General features: G+C 50.1%; 1 protein-coding gene across 1 annotated transcript; it reads right to left on the minus strand.

Moving 5' to 3' along the window:
- Positions 1-303: 303 nt before the first annotated feature.
- LOC119233285 (leucine-rich repeat, immunoglobulin-like domain and transmembrane domain-containing protein 1) lies at positions 304-10,892 on the minus strand. Its single transcript, XM_037495534.1, is given in 6 exon segments — positions 304-629; positions 632-1,276; positions 2,445-2,505; positions 2,507-2,751; positions 7,471-7,937; positions 10,771-10,892. Coding segments are annotated over 6 exon segments (1,866 nt in total).
- Positions 10,893-12,221: the final 1,329 nt, after the last annotated feature.

Raw genomic sequence — 12,221 nt, forward strand, 5'->3', positions numbered from 1 at the left:
AAGTTACTTAAACCCTTGTTTCCACTCCAGGAAATGAAAGAGAACATTGGTGCCTGGTGCAAAGGGTTGTTATAAGAATTAAATGAGTTAATGCATATAAAGTACTTAGAATACTTTCTGTCAAACAACAAGGGTGTAGTAAGTGTTAGCTGTTGTTGTGTGTAAGTGTTTGAGTAGGCAGGTACCAAGGGGGTAAGAGTGGGTGAGCATGGACTCAGGTATCAGAGCTGTGCATCAAGTAGAAGAGGCAGAGTGCACGGAACAGGTGTGTGGGCATGTGTGTGCACAGGAGGAACACACCCCTTAGCAGAAGTACTCATTCATTTGTCTGCCACCCCTGACCCCCAAAGCCTGAGAGTCCAGGCTGGATTGAGCCGAGAGAAGTCTGTCAGCCTCACTGAGATTGTGCCGGGACAGTTGCTCAGAGTGATCCTCACTGTGACCAAGCCTCTCCAGAGTGATGTAGGTACCTCCGAGCTCGGTGGAACCCCCTGAGCGACACTTGCGGCAGCGTCTCTGGAGAGCACCGCAGCAGACAAGCAGCGTGGGGGGCAAAGCGATGACTGCAGCCACCGTGATCACCACTATGTTGATGAGCCACTGGGTGCCCTCAGTGTCCACCACCTCATGGTGGAGAAGATGATACACTGCTCTTTCTGGGGCACCAGGCCCTGCACACAGATGCATGCCACATACTTGGTCTTGGGGGACAGCCCATGGATGGTGACACTGGTCTTCCCAGGCTGCACCATCACCTGCCGCATGTCACGCTGCCCGTAGACTGTGTAGAGGACACTGAAGGCAGTTGTGTTTCCAGCCTGGGGTGCTTTCCACACCAAGGTGATACTCTGGTAAGTGTCTCCCACCACCTTGAGTGACCTCACCAGTCGGGCCTCCTGGGGTCTTGCCTGTGTGTCCAAGTGCTCTCCTGGGGCACCTACCTGCAAGTGCTGAAGGGTCAGCTCCTCCTTTGTATTGGACACAGGGGGCCCAGTGGCTGGGATGGTAGGCTTGGGGAAGTGGGGGACATGCCTGGCTACCAGTTTATTGTAGGCAGCAGCTTCCTTTTCCTCGCCTGTCCTTGCCCAGAGTGGCCCTGGGCTCCCACTGTGTTCTGTGGAAGCCCCGGGCTCAGTGACAACCAGAGATACACGAGTCTCAGAGGTTCCCAGGAAGTTCTTGGCCTGGCAGATGTAGTCTCCAGAGTCCAGGTGGGACACGGTACGCAGGCCCAGCAGCAACCAGCTCGTGCCATCACTGGTGACTTCCTGGTGCACTGGAGAGAAAGTGGTGCACTTGGGAGAATGATTGGACCCATCTGCCCCACCCTCCCTCCCAGGGATAAATCCACAACCTCCAGGCTGTGCACAAGACCCTGTTATCTCAAGGAAACACACCTTGTTATCCCAAGGAAACACTGGGAGTCATTCAACTTTCTTAGGCTAATCGAGGAGATGGGAGATCACCTGGGCTAAATTTGGGGAGACCCAGGCTAAGGCAGAGTCTTTCAAATCTGAGATGTGCAAACTGTGTTCTTCAATGCCCTGGAGTTCTGCAGCACTGGCCCTGCAGGAGTGGAGGGCAGGTGTTTTGGTGGTGAAGTGGGTTAGGGTGTGCCTGGAAGTTCTCTGCCCACCCTTAGCAGAGCACATTCAAATTTCTGTTTTACCCAGTGGAACTTCTGATACAATTTGGCTTGTAAATTGATTTCAAACCCACAGTCTTTGAGCAATACTCTTGCCCACACAGCTGAGGGAGACAAAGAGAAAGCTGGGGGTGGGGGCGGCGTGCAAGGGACGTAAGGTTCTCGATCAGGTACTAAGAAATTATTCCTCCTTGATCCTCTTTCTGCATGGAGATGGGTCTAATACCTGCCACCTCCTCTCATGGTGAATCTTCTCTGCCTTACAGCATGGAGAGCCCTGCCGTGGAGTCCACCAGAGCTTCCCCGCCCAGCTCCTCCTAGCTCTAGCTGTGTGATGTAGGCCAAGCATTTAGCCCTTCAAAGCCTCAACTTATTTATATGCAAAGTAAGAATAATCAGGTTCTTTAGCATTCAGTGATATGCCTAAAATACACTTAGTACATTAAGAGTGCAACAGATGCTAACTATTGTCATAAATTACTCCTGTATTACACTAAAAGAGCATCTGTATTACACTAAAAGAGCATCTTCCACCAAACAGTCAGACTTTTGTTCCCCTCGGGGTGGGCCCCAAGTCCCTGACAAGAGTGGCTGGTACAGTGCGAGAGGACAGATTGTAAGCCATGGTCAGCACTGAAGCCATTGTTTCCAGGCACTACCACTAGGTGGAGCCTGTGCTCACCTTGGAAGCAAAAGGCCTGGCTTACACCACTAGCTCCATCTCTTTACAAACTTGCCATCCCACTGGACATGCTGACCCACCCGGAGCTCAGCACAGCAGACCTTGTAGTTCACACACCTGTGCCATTCAGTGGGTGCCCGTTGGCCCTCCTCCAGCTCATATGAGGTTCAGGGACCCCCAGCGGCCCCACAACGTAGCAATACTGTGCTGCCCAAAGGGTTCCTGATGCTGGCCACCCCTGGACGGAGCTCTGGACTCTGGCATTTCCTCAGTTTCAGTTGGCTGACGGCCACTCCAGCCAGGCTGTGCGGGCTGCCACACCTCTGTCTGTCCCCTATGAAGGCCATGTTTGGGGCCCAACCTTCCAGGAAATGGACCAGGTCATAGAGTCGGCAGTCACACACCCAGGGGTTATCCTGAAGTCCTGCAGGGAGAAGATTGGAGGAAAGAGGTGAGCCGTAGATATCCTGATATTTAAATCCCCATCCCCTGCTCCCTGTCCCCAGGAGGAGAAGACAGGATCTGGGCTCGGAGTTAGCAGCTCCTTGTCCCGTTAACATGCAAGCTTAAGGCTAGTTCTTCATCTCAGGTGGTATTGTTCCTTCCATTTCAGGGTTGTACAGGTATAAAGATAACTCATAATAAGCACTGGGCAGGCCAAATAGCATGCCCACCAAATTGGCAATGACTCCTGTGACTCTTGAACTGATCCATTCAGGCTACTGGCCAGTCAGTGAGTATTTCTGCAGTAACTGCAATATGCCAAAACCCATTTTGATAAGTGCTTCAAGACCGCAACTTTTAACCCCTTCCTCCCAGCCTCAGTGGCATTTTCAGTATCACCACAGCTAGGAGCATGGCCATTCTGAGTCTGATCCCTTTGACACAGATTTAAAAGAGGGTAAAAAGGAGTGAGGGGGCCAGAAAATCAACTCTTATGTCATATTCCCAGTCCTCTTCATTTTAAAAGTGAACATATTTACAGAGCTGAAAGCAGATTCTGCACCTACGCTGTCAAAGACCACTCAACAGTTAAAAGGGAAAAGGTGTCTTCAATCCTAAGGCACAACTTCTGTTAATATGTTTGTGTTCCTGAAACACAAATGAATACACTTAACGCAGTGTCCTTTTCATCCCCCAAAAGATTGTTATTAAATTTGATATGTCTTATAATCAATGGTCAATCATCAAAGACATGTTATATAATTACATACATAGGTTTATGTATGTAAGGAATATCAAGTGTCAAAGAGAGTGAATTCAGATCTGCTTGCATATCCCTAACTCTCAAGTCTTTTTGAACTCTAGCTAAGAAGATGCCAGTTCCTTCTCTCCCTATCCTACCACACTATACACTAGTGGTGACCGCCCTCTGTCACTGGTTAAATGCATTTAATGATACATCTGCACTCCAAGATTCATCACTTCCCAGAGCTGGCTTTCACCTATGACAACAGAGTCCCCAAAGAATTAATTCAAAGGGCAAAGTTAAAAGACAGTGTAACTTTCACCCATCAGATTGCAAAAGTTAAACATTCTGACAATTTTAATTTCTCATTTCCTGAAAGATTAGATTTTCCTCATTTTTGTTGCCTGCTATTTCCACAGGACCTAGCTTTATGCTCTCACATTGGTAGACACTCAAGCTTGCAGAGGGAATAATGCATGGGTAGCCTCCCACACCACTGGTAGAGGGTGAGAATTGATCCTGTCACTTAGGGACTATCCAACTGATACTAAAAAGACTACAGCACACTCTCCATGACCTAGCAATTCCACTTTTCAGTTCCAATCCTAGAGAAACATTTGTCTGTGCACAAGGATGAACTGCCAAGATGTTCTCTGTGACATCATAGGTACCAACAAAATAATGGAAACAATCTAAAGATCCACTGAAGGGGAATGGCTAAGTAAATTACAATGTAACTATATTGTGGAATAACGTTTAGTAGCTGAAAAACATGAAGTTGATCCATTTCATGTGTTACAAAGATCTCCAAGACATACTGCTGGGTGAACAGATGTACTGGTTGGTACATACAATGTGATGAAAGTCTATGTAAAACAGACAGCTAAAATTTCAATGTAGAAGTAGGTATATATACCTATTGTAGGGTAAGGTAAAAAATCAGGCTTTTCTGCCCTCCCGCCATCAGGATAAATGAGGGAACCCTGTGATCCTGAATGCATGCCTGATGGCGGGCACCTGAAGTGGGTACACCTGTGCTAAGACTGTGCTTTTTAAGGGTGGTGTCACGGGGACGCCAGTAGAAGCCGAAAGAGAAGCCAAAGCAGAAGCCGAAAGAGAAGCCAAAGCAGAAGCCGAAAGAGAAGCCGAGAAGCAGCAGAACGAACACCAGAGAGCCCAGATAGAGTGAAGACTTGCTGGGGGCTGGCAGGCTGGCAGGCCAGCACCCCTGCCTGCCATATGCCTGGTGAACCCCAATAAAAGACCTGCAAAAAACCACTGAGGACTCTGACTCCTCCTTTACCCGGTCTGCATGGGATCAGAAAACCTGCACTGTGCCCGTTCCTGACCTTACACCTATGTATATATGAATATGAATATCTGTAGGGTAAAGAAAATATCAGGCTTTTCTGACCTTCCACCATCAGGATAGATGATGGATCCTTGTCCTGAATGCATGCCTGATGGCGGGCACCTGGAATAGGGTGTGGGTAGAGGTAGATGGGATTCAGCTGAGCTAAGACTGTGCTTTTAAGGGCGGCGTCACGGGGACGCCAGCAGCAGCAGTAGAAGCTGAAGCCGAAGCCGAAAGAGAAGCCGAGAAGCAGCAGAACGAACTCCAGAGAGCCCAGATAGAGTGAAGACTTGCTGGGGCTGGGAGGCCTGCCAGCCTCCCAGCCCCACACCCAGCACCCCTGCCTGCCATATGTCTGGTGAACCCCAATAAAAGACCTGCAAAAAAACCCACTAAGGACTCTGACTCCTCCTTTACCCGGTCTGCATGGGATCAGAAAACCTGCACTGTGTCCAGTCCTGCCCTACAATATTGTAAAAGATAGGGAACATGTAAATAAACATAATATTGGCTGTCTTTAGGAGAGGAAGAAGGAATAGGAAATGACAAAAGGGTCGTTAGCCTTTTCCGTAACATCTGAAAAGTCCACATATATTCATGCGTAAGTTGTGTGATTAAATTTTAAATGAATTTTCCAAAATGAGTTAACCCCCACCTGTAACTCTCCAGGCCAAGGCCAGACAGTTCTTGGGCAGGAAAGGTGATCTGGCTCACCTGCTAAGCCACTGGTTTATTAGAAACAGCAAAGAATTGAAGGAAGGGACTAGCTGGTGTAACCCACTCAGCTCTGCTTTGAGAAACTGAGTATCAGGAGGCTGCTTCCTGGCTGTGTGCACTGGAAGAGCTCCTGAGCCTCGTTTTCCTTACTTGACAGTTAAATTTGATTTTCAAATAAGCAAAAATTTTCCATGTGAGTAGTATCCTAACCCCTTCTTCAGGTAAGAAAATTGGTAGGGTAGATGAGGTTGGGGTGGGATTTGCTGTTCCCCATCCCAGGAAATAAGGTTTTCAAATACAATAATTTCCTCTCCCAGGCCTCAGGGCAAAAACTGCCCCAAACTGCTGAGATTGCTCTACCCTCAGTGCTGTCTCCCCAGGACATCCTGGAAGGAGGCCTCTTTTCAGATGCTACCTGTAGGGTAAGGTAAAATTTCAGGCTTTTCTGCCCTCCTGCCATTAGGATAGATGACGGAACCCTGTGGTCCCGAATGCATGCCTGATGGCGGGCACCTGTAATAGGGTGTGGGCATAGGTAGATGGGATTTACCTGGGCTAAGACTGGGCTTTTAGGGGCAGCGTCACGGGGACGCCAGCAGAAGCCAAGAACAAACAGAAGCCGAGAGAAGAGAAGCAGTAGAAGCTGAGAAGCAAATAAGCAGAACAGAAGCCTAGAGAGAGAGAGAGAGAGAGAGAGAGAGAGAGAGAGAATGCCGGAGAGCCCAGATAGAGTGAAGACTTGCTGGGGACTGGGAGGCCTGCCAGTCTCCCGGCCCCCCAGCACCCCTGCCTGCCATATGCAAGTCTAAATAAAAGACGTGCAAAAACCACTTAGGGCTCCAGGACTCCTTCTTTACCAGGGCTGCAGGGGATCAGAAAACTTGCTCCGTGGCCATTCCTGCCCCTACATTACCCCATCACCCCTTATCCCGAACCCCACTGAGTTTCCCAACCTTTTAAAGGACAGGAAAAAGCAGCAGCCAGTAGGAAAGGAGCCTTAAGCCAAACCCACCATTACTACCCCCCAGGGTAAGTTTGTTTATCTGTAAAACAAATGGCACTATAATAGCTCCATCTATTCCCCCCTCCCCCCAGATGCAGTAAAGATCAAATCCTATGAGGCAAGAAGGAGTTTAGGGAAACTTCAATGCCACACGAATGCAGATGGCCAGAAAGGACTGACCAACTAGCAAAACGTAGGGTCCATGTCCCTTCCGAGTGTGTGCACCCAGTGCTCGGAAGAGATTCTCAAGAGGGAGAGTCACTATTGAAGACATGAAAGTTGTGATCTCTGGAAGCAAACTGGGAGATGATGACTTGCAAGCTACACGTGAAGAAGGCCTGGAGAACGGAGAACTCTGGGGGCTCTGGAGCTGAAAGAGCTGGTAGATCTTTGAGTAAGGGCCATCCCCAGAAAGGGTGTGTGACGTTGGGCAAGGCTGCTCTGCAGCCGAGGCTGTCTGACGGAGCTGACTGCTAAAGGCTGCTGCCAAACACTCCAGAGGCTGAGCAGCCAGTCCCACCTTGACTGGGATCTAGGTGGCACATCACTGTGCTCACCATATTAAGCAATCCTTTTTACCCGCAGTACCAACCTGTTATGATATTATTATCATCCTTTTTTTACGAAAGGAAACCAAGGCATAGAGAAGCTAAGTAATTTGCCCAAGGACACACAGCAAATAAGAAGCAGACTTAGGATATGAACAGCAGTTTGATTTGGATCTGCCAATATGCACTTCTCACTCCATCTTCAGACACCCTAGAGGGCAAGTGTGTTTCTATTTCCCAGTCACAGACTTCAGATTCAGAGAGGTTTGGTCACTTGCTTAAGACCCCAGCGTTCACCAAGGTGCTTTCAAGTGAAGGATGCAGTTTCTTACCTAGGACCAATCTGCCTTGGCGTCCAGGAAGGAAGAGCCCAGTCTGCAGGTGAGTCCAAGTAGCAAGCAGTTCCTGCGGGAGCCTTAGCAGCTGGTTGCTGGAGAGGTCCAGGAAGGTGAGGTTCCCCAGGAAGCCCGCCGCCTCCGGAGGCACCCCAGAAAGGCGGTTGGCCTGCAGGTCCAGCAGCCGCAGCTGTGGGGCGTCCCTGAGCGCGGCCCAGGGGAAGGCGGTCAGGCGGTTCCCAGGCAGCCTCAGCTCGTGCAGGCGGCCCAGGCCTCGTAGCATGAGGGCGCTGAGCTCGCTGAGGGCGTTGTAGGGCAGCCACAGCTGCTCCAGGCGGCCCAGCAGCCTGAAGGCCTCCCCAGGCACCCTGCGGATGGCCGTCCGCTCCAGGCGCAGTCTGGAGGTGTCCAGCGGGACAGAAGCTGGGGGCAGGGTCATGTCAGGGTCGTTACACACCACAGTCCTGGTCACAGAAATGGGGGCTATTTGAGCAAGGGTCTTGTTGGATCTGGGACTCCCTCCCCCCACTTGCCTTCAAGAGTCTTCTGGCTGTGCGAATCAACACAGACCCCCAAAGCCTGGCTCCAGGCTGTGGTGAGCCCCGGAGAGAAGGCAGAAATAAATGTTTTCTTTGGGGGGGAATTCTTGCTTCCAGAGCCCTTCACGGGAGTCCCAAGAGGGCCCTTTGGTCTGGGCTACTGATCTGAAGGACCGTCAATTGTTGTATCTCATTATAGCCCACACCACCGCAGTGCACTGGGATGAGTAATATTCATAAATCCTGAGGTCATCTTCTGCATTATCACGTGCATATATGCGTTAAGAGGTTTGTTTGTTAAATTATATCTCTGCTTTTGTAACCATTTTTTCTGGTTTTATTTTTTTAAGGGGGGGTGGAATATATATATGAAGGGCATTGGAAATACAAGCACCTTGACCTCTCCTGATTCTGAGGGCCCATATCAACATGAGGGTTGGGACTTTGCATCTCTGCAGCTGGATCCAGGCCTGCTGGTGTTGTATCTGAGTCTGTTCCCTAACCTCTGTTTTCCTCAGTTTTCCTATAACCAGAATGGAGGTTTCTATGAGGTAATGTGCATACCAGCTCCGCATACCTGTCACCTGTAGGGGCCCAATGCCATTGACCACTGTCATGAATTTCTGCATCCCAGTAGAACAGGCCAGTCCTACTAGCTCCTTCCAATGCACCTTCTGCCCAAATAGTGACTTCCTAAAACTTCTCCTATTAAGTTAGCCCTGAAGCAGAGGCTAGAGATAGCAGGAAGTAGTCTCTAGCCCCAAGGAACCCACAACTCAGTGCTGTGTTTATCAATGACAACAGCACAGTCACATCAGGTATAAAGGGAAATATCCTTAACAAGCACAAGTTATAATTCAGCTAAGGAAGAAAGAACAACTGGGACAATGATAGAGTGTGATTATACCAGTTTGGGTGTTGCAAAGAGGAGGTAGGTGGGAGTTGATGGCAGAACAGATCCTGGACGAGGAAAAAATGGTCAAGGGAGAAATCAAATTGCTAAGAAGAGCCAATTATAGTCAACAGTATGTCACTTCATGAGCAAACTAGGCATAAACTAGCAAACTAGCAAACTAGGAACACATCTGTTCAGGTGTGCAGTCTCCCCCCACCTCAGTAACCCCAATATCCACAGGTACACATGTCCTGTTCATGACACAGGAGCATGGAGCAGATCACTCAGGATGCTCAGACATAAGGGCTGGGCTCTCTGAGAGGTCCGCTTAGAGAAGGGGGCAAGGAAGTGGCTGGGGAGGGGGCTGATACATGGAAGGAGCCTCAATCTGACTGCACAGTCTGTGCCATGACCAATGGGGTCAACTTCAGCATTTCCTGGCCTCATTCTCTTCAAAGGCCACTCCATGCAGATGGACTGATGCACATCAGTTGTGGGACAGTCAGCAGGTAGAACAGATGTGAGCACGTTGGCTTCAGAGAAGGAATGGTCACTCACTGACATTAGACGCCCTGGAAACTGCCCTTGGAACGTGTTTCTCCTAAGGCTAACTGCTAGCTGGAGCCATCCCTTGCCCCCTGCCCTAAGCATCACAGGTGAGAAGCACTCTGGAAGTGGAACTCTAGCTCTGATTTCCAGGACCAGGTCTGCCATGGATGCTGTATGACCTTGAGCCCTATGCCCTCTGAGGATGGCAAGGAAGGCCTTTTGTTACCCTGGTCCTTGGTCCTGGGCTGTTTCCAGGCCTGCTTGGGGCTCAGCCCTGACTTTTTAGGGGGAGAGAATATTTACCTTTGCCGATATCAGCGTCTTGGGCCAAAAATAGAGCTCTTCCTGTTCTTCAGATCATACAGGGTGACTCTATTCTCTTCCTGCCCTCATACCCAATCAACCTGACACCCATTACCAAGATCATCAAAAGGGTCACACTGATAATGGTCAGAAATCATCGGTGGCTCCATTGCTCCCATCTAATTTGAGGGAGAAAGAAAGGATGGGATTACAGGAGGTTGGAACGATAACAGGAAAGGCCTTGAGCCAGAGGTGAAACCCTTGAGCAGGATGGGAAATACAGCGGTCATTACTGGATAAGCTGAAGAGGTTGGAGAGAAGACAGTTTAGGAGGGGAGAATGAGCTGTGTGGAGGAGCAAACATCCACCTACCATGGTGGCCTTGGCAAGGTCCCATGGAAGGGGGAGAGGGGAGGTTGCATGTGCTCTCAGGGCTCAGCTGGAAGTGGGGAAATTCGAAGAAGAGCTGAGCATGAAGGGATGCTTGCTTGCAATGGATAGGCCTTTTGGTAAGCCCAAAAAAAAAAGGGGAGGCTAAGGACCCTGGGGCCTGGGTCAGGAGAGAGAGCCTGTGGGTGTAGGTGGCCCGATCATGGGTGGGGTGGTAGGAAATACCTGGGATGTGACTGAGTATTCCTGGGAGATAAAATTAGTGAATAGAAGAGGTCCAGGAAGGAATGGACTGGGGATACAGAGAGGATGTTGGAATGACAGGAAGGAAGGAGAGGAAAAGAAAGAAATTTTAAGGAAGGATCCTTTCCACTAGGATCTTGGAGGAGGGCTCAGGAAGGATTTCCTGGAACTGGCACACTCATGCCCACTCCAGCCCCATGTGTAGAGGTACCCGGTGCCTCCCACAACCTGCTTGTTACAAGATAGCGAAGTAGAGACCGTCCAGACAAAAGCCTTAGACTTGATGTGGTAATAACCCTGCTTTCAATCCCTCCCAAACCAGCCTAGCCAATGGAGCCATGGGAGCTGGGCTATCCTTCCACACGCCTGCTGCCTTACCTGGTCTTGCTGCCATCACTCAGGACCTGAAGGCTACAGCTGCAATGAGAGGGGCAGGAGCCCTGGACCTTGGGGGGCACCCCGAGACCCAGGAGCCAGAGCATGCATACTACCACCCTCATGGCTCCCAGCTCCTCTGTGGCCCAGACAAGGCCTCTTCCTGGACTCCTCTGCCAGCCCAGCAAACCCGGCAGCTGCCCTCTGGCTCATCACTGTTCTTCCACCCCTCACCCCCTCTGTCTGCCTGAAGCCAGGGGATAAACACTAACAGGCTGGGGATTAGGGAGGGGAGCCCAGGTCACTGCACTCAGCAGCTTATTGCTTTCTGGAACCACCCAGGCCTGAGGTGGGTGTTTACATCCTCTGTCACAATAGCCCAGGCCCAGACAGCTCAGGGCATGGCAGGGCAGGGCAGCTGGGCAACCCCAGGGGCAAGTGATTACTGCACCAGCCAACTGAACTGTCCACTGATGCCAATCTAATTGTGGTCTGCACAGACCCCACCAGAGTGCTGGGGTTCAGAACCCTAGGTACTGGGGAAACCAAACCCTAGCATCTAATAAAGGCCTTGGAAATCCTCTCCCGGGGCTCTAGCCCCAGTGAAAAAGCAATGAGCTGAAGGCAGTGAAGACATCAACAAGAGCCCATGCTCTGGGGCTACACTACCTGGGTTCAAATCCCAGCTCTTCCATTCACAGGCTGTAACTTTGGGTAGGTCACATGGTCTCTTCTGTGCCCTCCTCTGACAGTGGGTAGTGACTCTACAGTGTAACTCTATTAGGGGGCTTATGAAAATTTGACAATCCAAGTTTGCCAGACTTTCACAGCCTGTGGGAATGGGAGCTCTTGAGAGAGTAATAAGAACCCAATTTCCCAGGCACTTACAAATACCTGCTCATAGAGGAGCTGGGAAAAATTCAGTTATTTCGGGGAGAAGTCAGAAGTGTCCCCCATAGGCTCATGAGCCCACCCATTCTGCCAGGCAAACAGCAGTCTCTCCTGAAAGCCCACAGACACCAGTTTCAGAACACTACCATCGGGGCAGGCCCTTCTGGGCATTACCAACTCTGCTAAATGCTTGTGGTGGCCCTGCTAAAGGTGAGTGCAGAGTTCCTGTCCCCCAGGGTATTGTACTCTGAGGAAGGTCCCAGAGCAGGACCCTACCATCTTCAGAGAAGGGACTTTCCATTTTTACCCACTGCCCCTACACTCAACCTCATCCCACAATAAAAACAGCCTTTTTTTTTTAAAAGATTTATTCATTTATGCATGCAAGAGCTGGGGTACAGATCAGAGATATGGGGGATGAGAGGATTCACCAGAGACAGAGTAGGGAACAGAACAGGCAGATTGACCAAAGTACACTGCTGAGGGGAGCAGCAGGTGAGCCAGGAGAGGACTGCTGCGCCATGTGTGTTGCTTCCTGGCTAGCCGGGGATTAAACTCGTGCA

This window comes from Talpa occidentalis, unplaced genomic scaffold (assembly GCF_014898055.3).
Source record: "Talpa occidentalis isolate TD23 unplaced genomic scaffold, MPIMG_talOcc4v2.1 talOcc4.717, whole genome shotgun sequence".
NCBI classification, from domain to species: Eukaryota; Metazoa; Chordata; class Mammalia; order Eulipotyphla; family Talpidae; genus Talpa; species Talpa occidentalis.